General features: G+C 48.9%; 1 protein-coding gene across 1 annotated transcript in view; it reads right to left on the reverse strand.

The window, feature by feature from the left end:
* TRRAP (transformation/transcription domain-associated protein) overlaps positions 1-22,408 on the reverse strand; it is a 241,741-nt gene that overhangs the window by 135,063 nt on the left and 84,270 nt on the right. The window contains exons 41-46 of the mRNA XM_015418766.1: positions 20,179-20,385; positions 11,011-11,169; positions 10,537-10,671; positions 10,311-10,421; positions 8,714-8,860; positions 739-952 (exon numbers count right to left, since the gene is read on the reverse strand). Coding sequence (XP_015274252.1) covers positions 739-952; positions 8,714-8,860; positions 10,311-10,421; positions 10,537-10,671; positions 11,011-11,169; positions 20,179-20,385 — 973 coding nt within the window. The remainder of the gene's footprint in view (positions 1-738; positions 953-8,713; positions 8,861-10,310; positions 10,422-10,536; positions 10,672-11,010; positions 11,170-20,178; positions 20,386-22,408) is intronic.

Below are 22,408 nucleotides of genomic sequence, written 5' to 3' on the forward strand. Positions count from 1 at the left end.
CTCTTATTAAAACAGCAATGTTCAACAACTGACAAACTACACCTTCAAAGTGGGGGGGGGGGGAAACAGTAATTGCAAAAGCCATTAAATTTACGATATGCCTTCCTTGAGCCAAAGTAATAACTGCCACAGATTATTAAGTTTTTATGCCGCTGGATAATGATGTATTCCTCATGATTACTTATATCAACCGTTCCCCTCCCTCTTCTAAATTGGGGTTGAAAGTGCAAGGGTTTTTTTTTAAAAAAAAGAAAGATAAAACAAGAGTCCACAAAGAACAGAAACGATGAGAAGATCGGCCGAGTTAAGAAATGTTCCTTCCCTAGGAACAAAACTTGAATAACAGGAGTCCCCACCTTTTCGAGCCTGCTGGCACATTTGGAATTGAGACGCAGCATGGTAGGTGCAACAATAAAATGGCTGCCGCAGAAGGCGGATTGCCACATGATTGCCACAGCTGAACTTCACTAGCACGGTGCAGATCCTTGTGCTGTGGTGGCAGCTGGGACCAAAGCAACATTTTTAAAAATCCATACAGCCAATCAAATCTCCACTGGCCAATTGGAAGCCTTCCTGGGCAAAGGCCCTACTTGGCCCCGCCCACTTCCTAGAAACACTTGACGGGCACTAGAAAAGGTGTTGAAAGGCACCTTGGAGCCTGCGGGCACCACGTTGGGGGTCCCTGCTGTACAGGAATAAAGAAAAAACATGGGGGAAAATATACAAAGATGCACATACTTGGTTCTGTAGGGAAGGTGCTCATCAAGCGGGACAGGAGGCTGTGAACAGCCCTCAGGACTTTGGTGTTTCCGCAAGTCATGCAGGACGCGATCCCCCGCTGCAGAGGTTTGAAGCTGCTCAGGATGGCTGAGGACTGGAGCACCGTCAGAAGGAAGCTGAGGACCTCCAAGCCGGTGCAGATGTTGGCAAAGTTGGCCTGGTTGGGCTGCTCCTGGAATTAAGACGTGGCCAGAGGGAGAGAGAAGAGTCTCTGAGAAAACGCTGGCTGACCTGTACATGCACGTGTGAAATCCACAACGTGACAAAGCGGTTCCAGGATTCCGCAAGAGGGTTTTGGCTGCTGCGCTGACCGCATCTTACCCTTTCTCACAATACAAGAACTCGGGGGTACTCAATGAAATTGCTGAGCGGTCGGGTTCGAACGGATAAAAGGAAGTACTTCTTCACCCAAAGAGTGATTCACACATGGGATTCACTGCCACAGGAAGTGGTGGCGGCTACAAGCATGGACGGCTTCAAAAGGGAATCAGATAAGCATATGGAGCAGAGGTCCATCAGTGGCTATTAGCCACAAGGTATAGATAGGGGCTCTGGGGCAAGTGATGCTCTGTCTTCTTGGTGTTTGGGGGGGGGGGTCAACAGTGGGAGGGCTTCTAATGTCCTGGCCCCACTGGTGGACCTCCTGATGGCACCTGGCATTTTTGACCACTGTGTGACAGAGTGTTGGACTGGATGGGCCTTTGGCCGGATCCAACATTGTTGCCTCTTATGTTCTTATGTTCTTATTCCAAACCACTGGCACCTTCGTTTCATGCCGCTGAAGTGCTACGTCACTAATTTGCTTGAGTCAAGAAGAAAGTCCTTCCTGCGTGCATACGTTTGCTGAGTTCTGTCCCCTCCAGAAAAAGCCCTGGCCCTCATCGAGGGCAGGTGGGCATCTTTTGGGCCGGGGACTTCCAGTTGAGGTTGCTCTGCTGAGCGTAAAGATCCCTGAGGCACATATGGGGAGAGACAGTCCCGCAGATATGTGGGTCCCGGGCCGCATAGGGCCTTAAACCACCCCTGCTTAATTTCCAAGCTCTGATGAGACTGGGCTACTCTGGGCAGCAGCTTCCCATGCAAACAGCTGAAGCCCCCAAATCTGCAGGGAAAAAGGTGACCTCTACTACCCCCCCCCAAATAAAACCTTCACAAAAATAATAAGCCAGAGGAGCTGCCGTAATAAGCCAAAATGGCGCATGAAAGCCGGGAGTGGCCAGGAAGCAACCAGGGCAAGGAGGCACAGGAGAAGGTGGCAGTGCACCAAAAGGGAACACCACAGCCAGCAGGCCCACAGCAGCAGTGGGGCATTTAGGGGCGGTGCCCCCTCACTCATGGCCCACGCCCCACATATCCCACCGTGGGGGTTGTGCCTTCTCTTCTTTGCCTGCCAGCCAACGTGAGAGCCAGTTTGGTGTAGTAGTTAAGCGTGCGGACTCTAATCTGGGAGAACCGGGTTTGATTCCCCACTCCTCCACTTGCACCTGCTGATGTGACCTTGGGTCAGTCACAAGCTCTGGCACAGCTGTCCTTGAAAAAGAGCAGTCTGTGTCAGAGTTCTCTCAGCCCCACCCACCTCACAGGGTGTCTGTTGTGGGGAGGGGAAAGGAAAGGAGTTTGTAAGCCGCTCTGAGACTCCAAGTGAAGGGCGGGGTATAAATCCAATCTCCTCTTCTTCTTCTTTCTCTCTCTCTGTGTCCCCCCCCCGCTCCACCAGATTTCCCAATGCCCCACCACCCAAAATGTTCTGACTATGCCCCTGTCAGCCAGTGAGACAAAAACAAATATGGTCACAGCCCATAGACATGCAAAAATAGAACCACAAGAACTGTACACAGTGCGCTCAATATTTCTTTAACGAAAACCGTAAAGTTTGGAAACTTCCTGAATATAGATGAACCAGAGATGAACAGGAATGGCTTAGGTCCCTTAGTAAAGACCCTTTGGTTATTGTTAAAGGGGCAGACAAAGGTAGAGGATTAGTGCTGCTTGACAGAACATTCTATTTTCAGGAAGTTTCCAAACAGCTCTCAGAAACTGAATTTTACAAACACATTTCTTATGATCCAACATCAAGACTGTGGTGAGGGAGGCTCTAGCTTTAGATTACATCGATAATAATTTGGCCAGTTTTTAAATTAATGAACAAGCTAGAGTTCCAATATTCTATTGCATTCCGAAGGTTCACAAGTCTTTAACATCTCCACCAGGGCGACCGATTGTTTCAGCTGTTAACTCTATTTTTGAACCTCTTTCAAAATATTTAGATTCATTCCTTCAACCCTTTGTTGCCCAAATACCTTCATATTTGAAGGATACAAAGGATTTTATATCAAAAGTTGAAGGTATTAGTGTCCCAGACCAAGCCTTATTAATGACTATGGACGTTAAGTCCCTTTACACTAACATTCCTCACGAGGAGGCATGTTTGAGCCTACTCTCGAAAGCGCATATCCAAAAATCTTGTTGGTCTCAGTAGTGATACTGGACTGCAATCTATTCTTCTACTGCAGACCAACACAGTCGCCCTCTGAACCGATCCTTGTGCTATGTGACCACATTGCTTTGTATAGTACAATCCACCTTAAGCAGGAGTCCCTAACCTTTTTGAGCCTGCGTGGGCCTTTGAGATTCTGACACAGTGTGGTGGACGCAGCCACAAAACACCTGCCGCAGGAGAAGAAGAAGAGAAGAGATTGGATTTATATCACGGCCCTCCACTACCCAAAGGAGTCTCAGAGTGGCTTACAATCTTCTTTCCCTTCCCCTCCCCACAACAGACACCCTGTGAGGTAGGTGGGGCTGACAGAGCTCTTTCAAGGACTACCCTTGAGAGAACAGCTCCGAGAGAACTTGTAACTGACCCAAGGTCACACCAGTAGCTGCATGTGGAGGTTGCTCCGGGAATCAAACCCGGAGGTGGAGGCAACCACAAAAAACGGCTGCTGCAGCTTACCTTCAACCACACAGTGAAGATCCTTGGGCTGCGGGGGGCGGCACCTGCCGAAGTAACATTTCTAGAAACCCGCACAGCCAATCTAATCCCCAATGGTCAATCAGAAAGCTTCCTGGGCAAAAGTCCTACCTGGCCCCACCCACTATCTAAAAAAACACTTGGCATGAGTCAGGGAAGGTGCTGGCGGGAGCCTTGGCCTTGCGTCTCAGTGAGAACGGCAGGCTGTGACTCAGGCCAGCAAAGCAAAATAGCATGCAGTTTCTATACATGCCATTTACAAAAGTCAGACATTGCAACAATTCCTTTTCCTGTGTCGATTCTGAGCCCAAAGAGCCTAACAGTTCTGAACGAGGCACAAAAGATACCCACACTGTAGTTCTCATGTTTACTTCTGACACTTGTACATCTCAGCTCCTGAGTTTCCATACAAAATCATCCGGGGAAGGGTTAGGGGAGAGATCTCCCTTTCAGTGGAGCAGAAGCGTACCATCTTGTTCGGTTCTCCCCGAGCCTGCCGTTCCTTTTGCCACACAGCTCTGGGGCCTCTCGACAAGCGCCAGAATAATAGATTTGCATTCAATTATTCAGTGTGGGGGGGGGGACGGGAGGCCAAAGATAATTCTTTGCAACGCGGCATAATATCATTTTCATTTGCGAGCCAGAAGACAGGCGCGAGCACAAGTCACTTGCTAAGTAATTCTGCTTGATCTTCCCCGCGCGGGGAACGTTTGTTGCCAAGCGTGGAATTTTAATAGGAGCGCTTTCTCGTTGAATTATGGAGCAAACTGAGGTTGATACGTAAAGGCGGTAAACATGGGGGGGGGAGAGAGCAAAGGCAGAAATGGAAGGGGGGAAAGAGAAAAGAACACGACAGCTATTGAGTTAACTATCAGCTCTGCTGGTATAGCAGAGCAGTGATTCTGTTCAGGGGATACAGCTAAGCATTTGTCGCCAGAGAATGAATCATGGCAGATGCTTGACTGCGGAGCTGCAACCCCTCCCCATTTCCACTGTTTGGCCAGATGCTCTTGGATAGCCACGCAAACTCTGCAGACTGTCGTGGGACTGGGAGCATAAAATCAAACTGTACATTTTGTGACTTTGCGTCCAGCTGCCAGTGACACCCCCCATGCAGCTAAGTATTTCCTGTATATGTCAGCTAGGCCTCTCTTGGGCCCTGGCTGCCATGGGAGTGGGGTGGCTCTGGAATGTTAACTTTCGATTCTGCTGTGTCTTCTATGTTTCCATTATCTCTGCTTGACCTTCAGTGCCTGGTGTAGTATTTCTCCTGGGAACTGGAGCCTGTTACTTTGGTGGGCTTCTACCTGGCCCATGATTGGCCCTGGGCCATCAGGGGGTCTCCTTGAATAATGTATAACTGTTTGCTTTGCATGCTTTTATTTAGTTCTACCACGGAATGGTTAAGATATTTGCATACTCTCAATTTCTCAATAAACGTTACTTCTTTGAATGAAAGCTGTTGGGAACTGATTGCTGCAGGAGTCTGACAGTATATATATGAGACTGCCTCTCCCTCTGTGAGCCCCAAAGGGCTTTACGATCTGCCAATCAACATCGTCTGTTGGTCCGTGGCCCCAAGGACTTCCATACTGCCTCGATGAGGGCCAGGGCTATTTCAGCCGTGGCCCCTACCTGGTGAAATGAGCTCCCACAGGAGATCAGGGACCTGCGGGACTTTTTGCAGTTCTGCAGGGCCTGCGAGACGGAGCTCTTCCACCTTTAGTTGAAGTGGCGGGCACCCCCCCCCCCAAATTAGGCCTCCCCTCAGCAGGTCATTTTTGCTTTATCATCAACGGACCTCAATTCATAACAGATTGTACTTGTGATACTTGACTCAATCTGTACAATAGGAGTATTATTGTATTTTATTGGAGTTTTAACTGTTTTAATTTGTACATTTGTATTTTGTATATGATGGAAGCCACGCTGAGCCTGCTATGTGGGGAGGGCGGGATACAAACCAGATCAGATCAGATCAGATCAGATCAAATCAATCAATCAATCAATCAATCAATAATACAGGTTTTGGCTGTGTTTTTAGTCCACCATTTTCTTTGCCAGACTCTGTTTTGTTTCTATTTTTTTAACGCTGATTTTACGCAGAAAACTGGTATCATTTTTACATCGATTTTATTATTTTGGTCAGGGGAAGAAACAACAACCGGTGGGCCACTTGAGTGGAAAGAAGGCTTCTTGGATGGGGAAGACTTTAAAGCCGAGCCAAACGGAAAGGCGGGGTATAAATATTTTAATTAATAAGACTTTGACAGAATAGGGGTAGAATTCACGCCAAAGTTTACTGGCATAGTACCACTGGTTAGGGGAAGGAAAGTGGCATGGTATGGCCCTTTTAACGTCCACAAATGCAGGTGGGTTTACCTGCTGCAAAAATCGGTATCTTTGCAATGAGAACTGAAGGGGGGAGGGAATGGTTTAGAAAGGTGAAAGAAAATTTAAACAAGATGAACCTTGCTGGACCAGACCGAATCAACCATCTTGATCAGCATCCCGTTTCCCCACGGTGGTCAACCGGACACCATGGAGAGACCCACACAAGTGGGGCGTGGAGGCCAAAGGCGACCCCCACCTCCCATGGAAACGTCGTGCTGAGGTCACCTGCCTCTGGGGGACTCGGCTATAACGATTTGTTGCACGTCTAAGCGACCGGATATCCCTGCAGGGATCCCTCAAAATTTGCCTTTTGAGGATCAAGAGCCATTCCCCCCCCATACGTACGGGGCAGAAATGCCTCCCCCCCTCCCCCCCTGGGATGAGGAGCAAGCCAGTCAGAAGAAAACAGGACCCAAGGCGGAAGGAAACCGAGCAAGTAGAGAGGAAAATGTCCCAGAGATCCCTTGAGATCTGGAAACACCAGCAGGATAGAAAGTCCAGAATCACACACCATTCGCAAATCCTTATTGACAGCTCTGGTCTCATGCTGAAGTGTTTTGTTTCCCCCCCGCTCTAAATTCCAATGTGCTACATAGATAATCGTAGGGTGCTCTGCATTTTCACTACAGAGTTGCCAAGCCTAGAATGATCCCACTCTGCATTTTCACCACGGAGATACCAAACCTAGTGTGACCCCACTCTGCATTTTCACCACAGAGTTGTCAAGACTACAGTGATCAAACCCTGAATCCATAGACAAGCATGGTCAGCTACAGCTTTCCCTTTTAGCCAGAAGTGCATGTTGGGTGGTGCTTTAAAAAAAAATAAAAAAATCTATCCATCCATCCATCCATCCAGATCTAGGATTTGCTTATCTATCTATCATGGTCACAGGCATAGGTCTTTCATACCTCCTGCCACCTGATCCTTTTAGCTAGAGATGCCAGAGATTGAACCTGGGACCCTATCATCTAAATGGGAGAAGGAGAAGAGGAAGAAGAAAAACAAGAAGAGGAGGAGGAAGAAGAGTTGGATTTATATCCCACCCTTCACTCAGAGACTTGGAGCAGCTTACAACAGCCTTTCCTTCCTCCCCCCACCACAGACATCCTGTGAGGTAGGTGGGGCTGAAAGAACAGCTCTGAGAGAACTGTGACTGACCCAAGGTCATCCAGCTGGCTGCATGTGGAGGAGTGGGGAATCAAGCCTGGCTCTCCAGATTAGAAGCCACCACTCTTTAACTACTACACCACACTGGCTCTCACAAAAAGTGTTGAGGGGTGCATTGGTGCCCACGGGCTCCACGTTGGGGAACCATGCTCTAAACCATTTCCAAGAAGCCCGTCAGTCCCCATAAAGAATACCTGTCTGTCATTCCCTTTGTATACTGGGAACCCTTCCCATCTACCCTTCCAACTTGGAAAATTTCATCTACTTCTTTAACGATCCACACAGAACGTAAGAACCTAAGAGAAGCCAATGTTGGATCAGGCCAATGGCCCATCCAGTCCAGCACTCTGTCACACAGTAGCCAAAAATACCAGGTGCCATCAGGAGGTCCAGCAGTGGGGCCAGGACACTAGAAGCCCTCCCACTGTTGCCCCCCCCCCAGCACCAAGAATACAGAGCATCACTTGCCCCAGCCTGAGAGTTCCTATCTATACCTTGTGGCTAATAGCCACTGATGGACCTCTGCTCCATGTTTATCCAGTTTCCTCTTGGCTGAAGACCCCTGGCCAGCAACGTTTCACAGCCCAGGGGACACTCCTGCCAGCAGCCCTGGCAGCTCACCCCAGAGGGCAGAAGAACACATGGGTTCAAAGACCCTGCTGGACAGGGGCTACCACTCAGCAGCAGAGCATCCACTCAGTATGCAGTAGGTCCCCGGTTCGATCCCTGGCATCTCCACTTAAAAGAATGAGGAAGTAGGTGATGTGAAAGACTTCTGCCTGAAACCCTGCAGAACCACTGCTGGCCGCAGTAAAGAATACAGACCCCGACAGACCAAGAGCCTAACTCAAAAGACTTGAAAGAAACAGGCCGACCACACAGCCCGCTGCCCATGCCAGACTGGAATCCAGGACCTCCCACTTGCCTCATCGCACAGTCTTCTGTGAGCTCTAAAAACGTTAACGCTTGCATTAAATACGACCTATGCTCAGCACAAAAAAGAGCGACCGGTGTTCATTTCCAATTCTGGGCAGCTGACTTTTTTTAAAAAAAAACAACAACCCTAATCCTGATGTCAAGAACAAGGACGAACGTAATTATTCGAGACTGTAAATCAATTCCCGTTAGCCGAGCATTTGCCAAGTCGTGACACTGCGTTAAATTGCCAATTAAAAGAGGCCAACGTGAAGATTCCGAGTTCTCTGCAGTTGACACCCCGCTGCGGACTTCGGCGCGCACACAAAAAACCAAGGTTGTTCGTATTTTGGCAACGAATCAATACCTTTTGATGTGAAGATGCCAACTCCTGGGGCACCCAGGGCGCTTTATTAAGCATTTAATTATATTGTACCTTACTGATGTCTAAACGTGCATGAGAGCTGCAACGTCACTTACCACAGTCATCAGAAGCTTATCAAACCACTGCAGTTTGAGCTCCGATTTTGGCCACATATCTGGTCGTAAGGCCGTCTTCAGAAGGTTAACGCAGCGGCGGGAGAGCAGTTCTCCAGGAGAACCGGCCGTGTTGGAGTTGTCATTTACCTAGCAATTAACCAGAATAATTACCAAGCAGCGGACATTTATCACCGCAATGTTTCAGAAGTTGTTAATATTTTAATGCTGTCGTACCTCCCTGGGCAAACAAGAACGTTTGTTCTACCTTCTGCGGAAAGGGCTCAGAGAAAGCAATGAAGGGCAGGTGCGATGGAAAAAAAGCAAGGCAAGAAAGGTCCCGGAAAAAGAGGAAGAGCTAGTTCTGGATGGGAGTGATTCCAGGAGCTAGTGGGTAAGAAAAGAGTGCCTGTCCCAAAGATCATTTCATAGTGTCTCTTAGGGAAACCTCAATACCAGCCATGCCCAAAGTTTTAATGTTGTGCATTCCTGGCAAGTATTTACCCTCTTAAAACACACTCCCATTACACACTAGCCATTCCTCTCTCACCACAAGTGTCCCAGATGGACCAAAAGCCCGTCTTCCCGATCAATACTCCTCCCGTATAAACATTTCTCCCATCACATTCCCCAGCCTAACCGTTTCTGAGCCAACCTCTTGGGCACCCCTACTGCGTTCTGCATCACCTAACTATGCCCCTACCTCTAACACCCGTAACTGTGCCCCTACTTCTAACACATGCAACCATGCCCCTACTTCTAACACATGCAACCGTGCCCCTATCTCTAATACGCACAACCGTGCCCCTACCTCTAACACCCGCAACCGTGCCCCTACCTCTAACACCCATAACTGTGCCCCTACCTCTAACACCCGCAACCATGCCTCTACCTCTAACACCCACAACTGTGCCCCTACCTCTAACACCCATAGCTGTGCCCCTACCTCTAACACCTGCAACTGTGCCCCTACCTCTAACACCCATAGCTGTGCCCTACCTCTAGCACCTGTAACTGTGCCCCTACCTCTAACACCCGTAACCGTGCCCCTACTTCTAACACATGCAACCATGCCCCTACCTCTAACACCCACAACGTGCCCCTACCTCTAACACCCGCAACCGTGCCTGTACCTCTAACACCCGTAACTGTGCCCCTACCTCTAATACCAACAACTGTGACCCTACCTCTAACATCCTAACATGCCCCTACCTCTAACACCCATAACTGTGCCCCTACCTCTAACACCCACAACCATGCCTCTACCTCTAACACCCACAACTGTGCCCCTACCTCTAACACCCATAGCTGTGCCCCTACCTCTGCACCTGTAACTATGCCCCTACCTCTAACACCCGTAACCGTGCCCTTACCTCAAATGCCTGTAACTATGTCCCATAACCACACCCGTGCACTGTTTATTTAAAAAATCCTCAAGGATAAGAGGGGATTTGGTCCTTATCCTCAGGATTTTCCTCCCCCCCCCATCTACCCCGGGGCCATCTAAAACATTGTGGCTGTCTTTTGCGACGGGGGCGGCAAGGTTGACTTTTGGATACTAACGAAGCCTTACCACATTTGTCCCAGAGGCACACAGTACCTGGCAAGCAATTCTAATGAGGAAGTTGACAACCGTATCTGTGTGTTGTTTGTCGATGGGCTTCGAGAGGAGCGCGTCCGCCCCCGGCAGCGACTGGCTGCGTCCAAACACCTGAGAGCACAGAACGGATAGCGAAGCTTGGTTTCAGCACTGTTGTTTCATTTTTTAAGCTATGAATAGGAAACGCTTAACACGATTAGCTCTTTAAAAGGCCAACATTTCTTACCGCGCTTATTGCTCCCGTGGCAGTTCTGAAACGCTTCACTTCTTGTCCAGAATCGACAGACAGGCCCCTCTTGACGGAAGAGGAGGACGAACTTGCTCCTTCCCCGCCTGCCCCCTGGTCCATATCCGAATCCGGCTGGAAAACAAGGCACCCGCAGATAGGCACTCAGGCAAACAAAAGAAGTCCAAGGGGACAGAATGTAATCTAGGTTTTGTGGAGAAACACTGAGTTCCTTTCCGCACTTGGATCTCATACCTGGTTTTATCAGAGTTCAATTTGCAACACAATACCTTGCATTTATCCCTGGTTATAACAGCACACACGTAATGTGGAAACAAAAAATACCCTGAGATAATTACAGGGGTGAACTCAAGTGTCGTGTAGAATGTAAATTCAGGGACAAGGTTCAACTAGGATTTAAGGTCTCGTGCAGAATCACCCTGAGAATGTTACACGGCGGACACCGCTTTGTACCTGCTGATCTTTAATGCGCTGCAGTTCCCACTTGATCACCACTTCCGCCAGGTCGACAGCCAGTTTTCTCTGCTCAATGGTCACACTGGGGGTGAAACCCAGTCTCTGCATGGCGCTCACCATGTGCTGGACTAAATGGTGCCTCACCGGAAAGTAAACCTGTGGAGGGATATTTTTTTTCCAAAGGTTAGTGATGTATTGAGTGAGGCATTGGGGTCAGGAAGATTGCTCCCTCTAAGCTGTGGAGTCTTGTGAGCAAACATTCTACTTTGTGAGCTACTGGCATTAAAGTTGTGAGCAAGTGATTTGGCTTCGGCATAAATTAGTGTGCCCTGGAGCCATCCTTCCTGAGCGGAGACAAAAATCCATGAGGTGGAGGCTAAGAAACTATGAGCTAGCTCACACTAACTCAGCTTAGAGGGAACACTGGTCAGGAAGCAATTTTTCTCCAGACCAGTTTGGCTGGAGATCCTGGAGGTTTTTTTATCATCTTCTGGGCGTGGAACAGGAGTCACTGGGGATGTGAGGGGGAGGTGTTTGTGAATTTCCTGTATTGTGCAGGGGGTTGAACCAGATGACCCTGGAGGTCTCTTCCAACTTTATGATTCTATTTAGCACCATTGCCTCCATGATCTTGGTTTACGATGTTTATTAAAAGATCCACTGTTACTGCAAGCATTCTAAAGCAGTGTTTCCCAACTTGTGGGTTGCAAAACCTCTGAAAGTGGGTCATGGGCCAGACCCCCCTAACGTCCAACCCTGTTTTTTCCATGGCTCTCTTTTGCATTTTGGTGCATAGCCTCTGTGACTCCATCTTTGTTACAGGCTAGTGCCTGACCTTTTGTCACCCCGCGCTGTGTGGGGGGACGGCCGTCAGGTCACTCCCAAGAGAACGTTCTTCTCTCTCATGCTTGTTAGCAGCTCTAATCTAGGAAGCCTGATATGCTTCCTCTAACCCCTAGACGCCAGGTGCGAGATGGCCCGGCACATCCTAGTGCTTGATAGCTTAATGATTTTTTGACTTGTAGCCGGCAATTTAGGTATAAGATGCTCAGTTTTGGCTATGCATCTCATCTCAAGTTCTTGTTAAGTATCGCTGTACGTGTGTGCATTCCAGACCCAGCGGATGGGAGCTTAGCTTGCGAATTCTGTACGCTTGATCACTGCTTATTAAAATCTCCTCATATGCAAACTTGGATTGTAAAAATCATTCCCTTGGGATTTCTGTGAACCTGGAGCCCCTGGTCAGAGTCCCAAACATTTGCAAAACAAGATCTGACCCTGGAAGTAGTATCTTCCATGGCATACATTAGTTGTTGTCGTTTTCTTCACTGCATTTATATGTAGATCAAATAAAACATGTCCTGATGGTTACTAGAGTGAGTTTCTTAGAATCTTAGGGAGAATTAGAGAGAGTAACGGAGAAGGAGATGGTGATCAGAGGTTGGAATTTCGCCTCCATGTGTAAAGGCTGTGTATGTCGGAATGCCACTTGCTTGGGGTTCATAGTGGGGGTAGGCAGCTTGGCCTTTTGTGTGTTTCTTGGTTTCTCAAAAATCACTGTAAAAATATGACATGCTGAACTATATGAGTGCCAAGGCCATAGTTTGCCTAGGGTGCTAAAAATGCCTTGGGCCAACCCTGGATTGAGTCATTATATCAAGTAAATTTGGATTTATGGGTCCCCATACCAAAAAGATTGGGAACCACAGTTCTAAAGCACTGTGCGTCCTCTGAAGACTCACTGTCCAAAAAGAGTGTGGTAGCTTGAAACTTTGCCTTGCCCCTGCGAAAGCAGGGGTCCCCAAGCTCTTTGAGCCCACAGGCACTTCTGCAATTTTTACTCTGGGCTGGGGCAAAAAAACAAAATGGCTGCCACGGGAGATGAAGAAGGAGGAGGAGGAGGAGGAGGAGATTGGATTTATATCCCGCCCTTCACTCGGAGTCTCAGCAGTTTATAAACTCCTTTGCCTTCCCCTCCCCACAACAGACACCCTGTGAGGAAGGTGGGGCTGAGAGAGCTCTTTCCAGAACTGTCCTTGAGAGAACAGCTCTGACAGAACTATGGCTTTGTCATCCAGCAGGTGCAAGTGGAGGAGTGGGGAATTAAACCCGGTTCTCCCGGATTAGAATCCGCACACTTGACCACTACACCAAACTTTGGGGAGCAAGCTTACATATAACTGTGGTAGCAACTCTTCAGTATTTCAGACATAAGCCCTATTTGACTGGATGCCTTTTAATCTGCACAGCCGATCGGCTCTCCAGTGGTCCATCAGAAGCTCTGCTGGGCAAAACCCCGCCTGGCTCTGTCCGCTTTCTAAAAACACTTGGCGGGCACCAGGAAAGGTGTCAAGGCGTGCTAAGGAGCTCTTTGGGGACCCCTGGCTCAAAGCACTGCCTGCGGCTAGAATGCAAATAACATCGATCAAACTCAGGAGCTGCCTGGAGCCTGCATCTCCTAGTTAGCCAGGTCCTGCTCACTTTTTCAGGGTTTAAAGCACAGCACAGAAGGGACAGTGAGCTACCAGATTCTTGCAGCAGGCTAGTAAACATTTTTTTCAGATGATCACAAAATGTTGTGCGCCCCCATTCCCCCAGCATTTATGACATGACAGAAATGGTTCAAATGCAACCACAGTCTGGCCAGAAGGGCCAAACCTTCATCCCCTTCTGGTTCCCACTGTCACTTTTGGGCCCAAGAACCCAGAGAGCCACTGCCAATCAGAGTACACGAGACTGACCTTGATAGGCCAATGGTCTGATTCTATACAACGCGGCTTCACGTACAAACAGCACCTAGGCAGAGGAAGCTTACACTGCCTTGTACTGAATCAGACCATCGGTCCATCAAGATCAACACTAAGCTGTTGTAGATCTTCCAGGTTGTGTGGCCGTGGTCTTGGCATTGTAGGACCTGACGTTTCACCAGCAGCTGTGACTGGCATCCTCAGCGGTATAGCACAGAAAGATGGAGTACTCTCTGTGTCAAGGTGAGAAGAAAAATGGTAGGCAGGTAATTTATATCTACTCAGGAAGATGGGGTAGGGCTGAGTCATTATCTTGTAGGAGTTCCCCAGGCTGTGAACATGCTAATGGAGGAGCTTTCCTGAGGAGGTTCTTTTGTATATGGATTGAACGCTACACTGTGTGGTCCTGATGTAGACCTGTCCACAAATGCATGGTATGCGGTATACACCTGCAGAAGTGAGGGGGTCCCTTCTGTCTTTTGCCGATCGTAGCATCTGATGTATTTTTCTGGTGGGTCTGAATACTGTTTGTAGGTTGTGTTTTTTCATAAGTTTTTCCATTTGATCAGTGATTCCTTTGATATATGGCAAAAATCCTTTTCATGTGGGAGACTGTTTTTCCTCAGTTGCTTCTATTATCTTTGGTAATTCAGACAAGAATAAAAGAACAAGAAAGACACTGCAGACTTAGGCAACCTGAAAAATCAGCAGTGGCTGAACATAGCCTAACTCAAACAGGACACAGTATTTTGTTCCAAGACACTGAAAGGCCAGACAAAAACAGGTTGCTTACCAGTAACTGATGATCTTCGAGTTTTCATCTGTGCATTCACACCAATGGGATCTAGTGCAGCTGCGCTGGATCTGCCGGTGATGTAGCAAGCTCTTTTAAAGGATTTTCGCGCCCAGCCCCTCCGGGCATGCGCAGGAGCCCCACTGCACATGCCCAGAGGGACGGGCGCGGACATCCCGCCAGTTCCTACAAACCACCGCGTATCAACTCCTAATAAAACAGGTAGAAGAAGACAGCAGTGGGGCAGGAGGGCGGGTGGTGTGAATGCACAGATGACCACTCAAAGATCACCAGTTACTGGTAAGCAACCTGTTTATCTTCTTCGTGGTCTCTGTGCTTCACACCAATGGGAGATTAGCGAGCAGTAGCCTACCTGGAGGTGGGTGCTGTCAGGTGTTTACTGCTTAGCCGATGATAAAATCTGACGTCCCATATTGTCACCGGTCGTTTTGCGGATGTCTAGGGCGTAGTGCCTGATGAAGGTATTAGGCGTGGCCCAGGTTGCGGCTTTGCAAATGTCTTGCAGCTGGACTCCCTTCAGAAATGCAGTGGATGTCGCGACAGCCCTGGTGGAATGAGCCTGCTGTTTCGCCAGTAGGTAGCATAGTTGTATTAGACCTACGATCCACTTGGATAGACGTTGGGCTGTGATTGGAGTGCCCACACGAGGTGTAGCATATGTGACAAAAAGCTGTGACGTTTGTCTGGTGGAGCGCGTCCTATTTAGATAAAAAAGGAGGGTCCGCTTCACATCCAAAGCATGCATTAGCCTCTCTTCCTGTGATTTCAGATCAGGATAGAAATCAGGGAGATAAACTTCAGACCGCAAATGGAATTCGGATACCACCTTGGGTAAAAAAGAGATGTCTGGCACCAGACGGACCCCATCCGGGAGGAAGGATAGATAAGGTGAGTCGTGCCTGAACGCCAGGAGTTCACCCACTCGCCTGGCCGAGGTAATGGCAATGAGGAATGCCATCTTCCACGCCAGGAGCTTCAATTGACAGGTTGCGAGTGGTTCGAAGGGCCGTCTTGTCAACTGGCGCAAGACCAAGGGAAGGTCCCATAAAGCGATTGGAGCTTTGACTGGAGGGTATAAACGTAGTAAACGTTTTAGGAAACGTTTGGTAACCGGATGAGAAAACAGAGTGTACCCATCTATATGAACATGAAACTCCGATAAAGCGGCCAAATAAACTTTCAACGAGGAGTGGGTAAGTCCCGAGTCAGCTAGGGATAGGATAAAAGTAAAAACCTTATTGAGGCCAGCAGTCGTGGCTGTAAAGGTGTCACGTGTCCAAAAGGGAACAGAAGCATTTCCACTTGTAATCGTACGACTTACGTGTGGATGCTTTCCGAGAGTTCATGAGGACCTCAATCACACGAGACGAGAACGCCAGGCCTGTATCTGCCACGCAGTCAGCTTTAGCTGCGGAAGATTGTGGTGGAGCACAGGCGACTAAGACAGCTGGAGCAAGTCTGGAGACGGTGGGAATTGGTGATACATTCCGGCCGACAGTTCCAGGACCGTGGAGAACCACGGCTGCCTTGGCCACCAAGGCGCTATAAGGATGACGTCTGCGTTTTCCTCGAGAATCTTCCTGACAACTCTGAGGAGTAGTGGCGGGGGGAAAACATGTAGAGGAGTGAAGTGGACCATGGGTAAAGGAGGCCGTCCCTGAGAGATAGGGGGTCGCTGCCTCCTCAACTGCAGAAACGTTGACATTTGGTGTTGTCCCTGGTCGCAAAGATGTCCACTAGGGAAGTCCCCCACCTGAGGAAGAATGGGGTTTAGTCCCCATTCGTGCAGGCTGAGTCCCGAGCGGCTGAGTTGGTCCGCTTCCGTGTTCAGATGTCCCGGAATGTGAACAGCGATGAGGATTATATCGTGGGCGATACAGAAGTCCCACAGGGCGATGGCGAGATTGCAGAGGCGCACCGATACTGTGCCTCCCTGTCTGTTGACGTATGACAGAGCAGTTGTGTTGTCTGTTAGGATAGTGACACATTTTCCGGCAAGTATTGGGCGGAAACTGGTAACAGCGTGTCTTATGGCCATCAGCTCTAGATAGTTGATGTGACGACGACCAGTACGGTTGTCCCACATGTCTCCAATGGAGATGTCCATGGAGTGAGCTCCCCATCCCTGCAAGGAAGCATCTGTCGCTACCGTAATCTCTGGAGACGGAGAGTGGAAGGGGCCCCCGTGAAGCAGATTGGACGGCAGGGTCCACCAACCAAGGAATCCAGCACTACGGAAGGAGGAGACAGCACGACCTTGTGTGGGTTCATCGTCAAGTCGTAATTGCGGAGGAACCACAGTTGCAGCGGGCGCATCCTGAGCTTCGCAAAGACGAGGACTGCCGTTGTGGATGCCATAAGACCAAGCAACTGCTGGACCTGGAAGGCCGTAGTTGACAGTTGGGTACGCACCAGGTTGGCCAGAGTGATGATATCTGTGGCCCTGTCCTGAGGTAGGCAAGCCATGCACGAGGTGGAATCCAGGATGGCACTGATGTATTGAATCCGCTGCAGTGGACGCAATTGGGACTTTGGGTGATTGACCATGAGGCCAAGCGTGGCCAGAAGGGACAGAGCTTCTTCGACATTGGCGAGCAGTACCTGTCGTGATGAAGCCACCAGCAGCCAATCGTCTATGTACGGGTAGACATATATCCCTCTCAATTGTAGGAAGGCTGCAACAACGATCATCGTTTTTGTAAATACCCGTGGGGCGCTGGAGAGGCCGAAAGGAAGAGCCGTGTACTGGTAGTGGTGGTGACCAATAGCAAATCTTAGGTGGGGCTCCTGCGCATGCCCGGAGGGGCTGGGCGCGAAAATCCTTTAAAAGAGCTTGCTACAGCACCGGCAGATCCAGCGCAGGCGCACTAGATCCCATTGGTGTGAAGCACAGAGACCACGAAGACGATCACATCCAATTACCATGCCAGATTACATAGGGAAGCCATTGAAATTCATAAACATAAACACAATTTCAACAGGAAAGAAGAGAATTTGAAAATAAATAGGGCATGAAAAACACAAAATGCCCTATGTCTTACAACAGCACTACAGATAAGATTAGAATTTCAACAGCCAATCCATATGCAAAAGAACCTCCTCAGGAAAGCTCCTCCTTAGCATGTTTCACAGCCTGGGGAACTCCTACAAGATAATGACTCAGCCCTACCCCACCTTCCTGAGTAGATATAAATGACCTGCCTACCATTTTTCTTCTCACCTTGACACAGAGGGTACTCCACCTTTCTGTGCTATACCTCTGAGGATGCCAGTCACAGCTACTGGCGAAACGTCAGGTCCTACAATGCCAAGACCACAGCCACACAACCCGGAAAATGTACAACAGCTAATGAACTCCGGCCATGAAAGCCTTCGACAACACAAGGTCAACACTGTCTACTTAGACAGACAGCGCCTTTCCAGGGTCTCAGGCAGAGGTCTTTTGCATCATCTACTGCCTGGTCCTTTTAACTGGAGATGCCGGGGATTGAATCTGGGTTACAGGCTCTTCTCCCGAGCCACAGCCTCTCCCAAATATATGGGAGTCAGCAGAATCCTAAGGTTGTTTCGGCCCACCTGGATTGGGGGGGGGGGGGCATGAAGCTGGAAGGGTCAGAAATTATCCAGCTCTACCCTCTCTATTCACACAATGGTTGTTTACAAAATTCTCTTAGTTCCTCTTTACCCAATTTCTCCCTGAAATCCAACAATCCTTTTCTTTTCCTCTTTTTGGGAATTTGGAATCAGTGTTTCATCAGTTCCATTTTGATTCGAGAAAAAGAGAGGGAGCAGAAGGGGAGGTTCTGCCAAATTTCACTCTGTAGATGCTCAGAGGCCAGTGCTGTCTTCCCAAACCTTCCCACCATCCTCTGCTAATGCTCCCCCCTGTGGTGTGTAACATAAAACAGCTGCAAGTGGGGAAGCTGCAACACGGTGCATTCCTTTCTCCTCAAACAGAAATGGAAGAGAGAATCCTTCCCTCTCTTGAGAGAAAAGAGAAATCAAAAGCTGTGTTTTAAAAAGTGAATTTCTGGTAAAGAAACTGCGCTCTCAAACCAGCCCTCATTCAAACTATGCTAAGTCCGCCCACACTTATTACCCAGTTTCTTTGAGCACATAAAGAAACCAAATACAATTGTAACATTACAATGAAGGGGAATGCAAGTTCCCTTGTTTTTAGTACTGCATTTTAAGTGTTTCTGGACAACGAAGTACAAAAAGCTTTCACCTTCAGTTTCTCATTCTCACTTAAGTAACAGTCAAAACAGTCTGGGGCAGTGGGGGGGGGGGACTCCACTCCGAAAGGCCAAATCGACCAGAATAGTCTTATTCATACAGTCGACCCCAAATGACTTCAAATGCTTAGGGACATTACATCAGATCAGGACCACAAACCATTCTAAACGCAAGCAAAAATTATGCCCCAAACCTCCAGCAATCTAGGTTCTTTTTCTTTTTTTAAGCCAACACAAATCACCTTAATGAATTGCTGAAATAGACTGTTAAAATTCTGACTTGTGCACTTCGTTTTTTACGAATCTCTCCAAGGGTTCCTACTTGAGCTGTTTCATGCTGTGCATGGCTATTGACTGATGCTGTTTGAGTCAGGGCCGAGGCTAGCCTGGTATTTGACTTAAAGGGTGCCACATTATGTTCTTTGGAGAGCATGCTCTTTAAATGCCGAGGAAGAGCCCGAGGTAGCACTAATGAAGAAGAAGAGATTGGATTTATACCCCGCCCTTCACTTGGAGTCTCAGAGTGGTTCACAGTCTCCTTTCCCTCCCCCTCCCCACAACAGACACCCTGTGAGGTAGGTGGGGCTGACAGAGCTCTGATAGAAACTGCTCTTTTTCAAGAACAGCTGTGCCAGGACTATGGCTTGCCCAAGGTCATCCAGCAGCTGCAAGTGGAGGAGTGGGGTATCAAACTCGGTTCTCCCAGATTAGAGTCCGCGCACCTAACCACTGCACCAAACTGGCTCTTAACCACTTAACCACTACACCGAACAAGTGGCACATGTTGATAGATCACGAAGACCGAACACCGTCACCAAATGAAGAAGCAGTCCTTTTAATACGGATCTGTATTTAATATCAGCTCTCCCTTTTACATCCTCAACTTGATCCTGGGGCTGATGTCACCTTCGATCCATGTGCTGCAGATGAGTTAAAACCAGAAGGAAGGAAATGCAGGACCTAAGGATCTGGTTCAGCTCAGTGACCAGGGATCTTTCCTGGGATCTGCCCCAAAGTGATTGCGTTTTACACATTAGGCTGGGAGGGCAGGGTAGAAATTTAATAAACAAACAAAATAAAATAAAAAGTTGTCTTTGAATGGTTTAAACTGCAGTTGGGGGTTATGTGAAAAGGAGTCTGGGGATTATCCAGCAGCCTGAGCTTCCTCCCAAACTGCAAGTGCCACAAATAAATAAATACTGGCACACCATCATCTTGAAAAGTTATGACAGCCCGCTCCCCCCGACCCAGCTTGCATTCAGGCTTCGCTCAACCCTGTCCCAGGTAGGAACTCAACAGCTAGCTCGGCCTCCATTTAAGGACATCGCTGACCCTCACTTGCTTTTAAACCCTCACTGCCCCGAAATACCTTGAAATGCTGGACAATCAAATGCAAAATGTGGACCAGCTGAGGAACCGTGTGACCCTCCTCCACGATGATCTTCCTGGTCCAGTGAGTGAGCATCTGGTGGCCATCCTCCATACGGGCGGGCACAGCTGGCGTCAGGATCGCCATCGCTTGCCGGACGATGGCGCGGGCTTCCATGGCGTGGGCCTTCAGGAGGCTGTGAAATACCTGAAAAACAAAACACAGACAAGAGACTGAGCTAAAAAAGCGAAGTGCTTCACAGGAGGAGAAACCGGTCCCATTATCTGCTCGAACACTTGACCTGCCTGCAGCGCTCTCTTCAACCTTCTCAGCTCACCTGAACAAAAATTCAACCTAATCACCTTTCTTAAGACCATCAGTGCCCCTTTGTTTTCATCTGTTACCACGCCCCAATGCTTCAAGCTCCTCCTGTCTACTTCCCACCCTTTTCTTCTAGGAGGAGATTGGATTTATATCCCACCCTTCACTCAGAGTCTCAGAGCGGCTTACAATCACCTTCCCTTCCTCTCCCCACAACAGACACCTTGTGAGGTAGGTGGGGCTGAGAAGAGCTCTGAGAGAACTGTGACTGACTCTAGGTCACCCAGCTGGCTTCATGAGGAGGAGGAGAAGGAGTGGGGAATAAAACCGGTTCTCCAGATTAGAGTCTGCCGCTCTTAACCACTACACCAACCTGGCTTTTGAGTGCAACACAATGCGCCCTTATTGGGGAACAAACCTCCAACTGACTTAAGAATGATCTACCTCTTAGCGCAATAGCTGCTCTTCCAGTGAACTTCCGCACTTTATTCAATCTCTTAAACTTCCAATGAAAATAAAGCAGGGCCAGCTGAACTTGTCTATCAAGGTCAGTATTGTCTACTCAGACTGGCAATGGCTCTCCAGGGTCTCAGGCAGAGGTCTTTCGCATCACCTGCTGCCGCGTTCTTTTAACCGGAGATGCTGGGGATTGAATCTGGGACCTTCTGCATGCCAAGCAGAGGAGAGGCTCTGTCACTGAGCCACAGCCCCTCTTTACAGCTCTCAGGAGTCTCAGGCAGAGGTCTTTCACCTCACCTACTGCCTGCCCCTTTTAACTGGAGATGCCAAGGATTGAACCTGGGACCTTCTGCATGCCAAGCAGAGGCTCCACCACTGAGCCACAGCCCCTCTTTGCAGTTCTCCAGGGTCTCAGACAGAGTTCTTTCACCTCACCTGCTGCCTGGTTCTTTTAACTGGAGATGCTGGGGACTGAGCTTGGGACCTCCTGCATGCCAAGTGGAGGCTCTATCACTAAGCCTTGGCCCCTCCCTAAATGAAACTGCCTTCTACTGAATTAGAGTCTTGGTCCATCAAAGTCAGTCTGGTCTCCTCTGAACGTCAGCAGCTCTCTAGGGTTTGGGGTAAAGGTCATTCATACCAGCTACTGCCTGGTTCTTTTCAACTGGTGGCTGAACCTGGGACCTTCTGCATGCCAAGCAGGTGAGCTACTATCTGAGAAGATGTTCCACGAAATGCCTCTTGGGTTTTGTTTGTGTTTTTCTTGTTCAAAGACAAACTGACTTTCTCAGGGCCAAGCAAGTAGTTGGTATTTCTTGGCCATGACAGCTATTGAGTTATAGAAGCCTGAATAGCCCTGACTGGCCAGATCTCATCAAAGCCTGGAAACCAAGCAGGGCTGGTACTTGGACGGGCGGGAGACCATCAAGGAAGATCGGGGTTACTATGCAGAGGAAGGCAATGGCAAACCACCTCTGCTCATCTCTTGTCTCAACCCCCCCCCCCCCCGTGGTCCTGGGGTCGCCAAGAGTCAATCGCAACTTGACATAACACAGTTGTTATTGCATAGGTATTGTTTTAGGTCCAGACTAAATTGACAATGTACACCGATTTTCCATTCCCACTGCAGGACTACCCCCCGCGAAACACATAACACCTCAGAGTCCCCTGGTCCCACCAGAACAGCATTTTGTAGAGGGCCGGGGGGGGGGGAGTATTCTTCTAATAGAGACATTTAGCTTAGATCTAACCCAATATCCACCTTGGCACAATCAGGGTCTCCCCGCCCATTAGTAGCTTAGCAAAGTCAGCTAACAGCCTCTGTGCTTTTCTGGACTGGATCCAAATGTTAAATAATTACATGTTACCCTGTACTTCCTACTCTTCATGCTCCCCTTGACCCAGTTGGGTTGCTTTCCCCTTTTGCCCCCCCCCCCCCCCCCCCCGCCCA

The sequence above is a fragment of the Gekko japonicus genome, unplaced genomic scaffold (assembly GCF_001447785.1).
Source record: "Gekko japonicus isolate JY-2015 unplaced genomic scaffold, Gekko_japonicus_V1.1 scaffold982, whole genome shotgun sequence".
NCBI lineage: Eukaryota > Metazoa > Chordata > Lepidosauria > Squamata > Gekkonidae > Gekko > Gekko japonicus.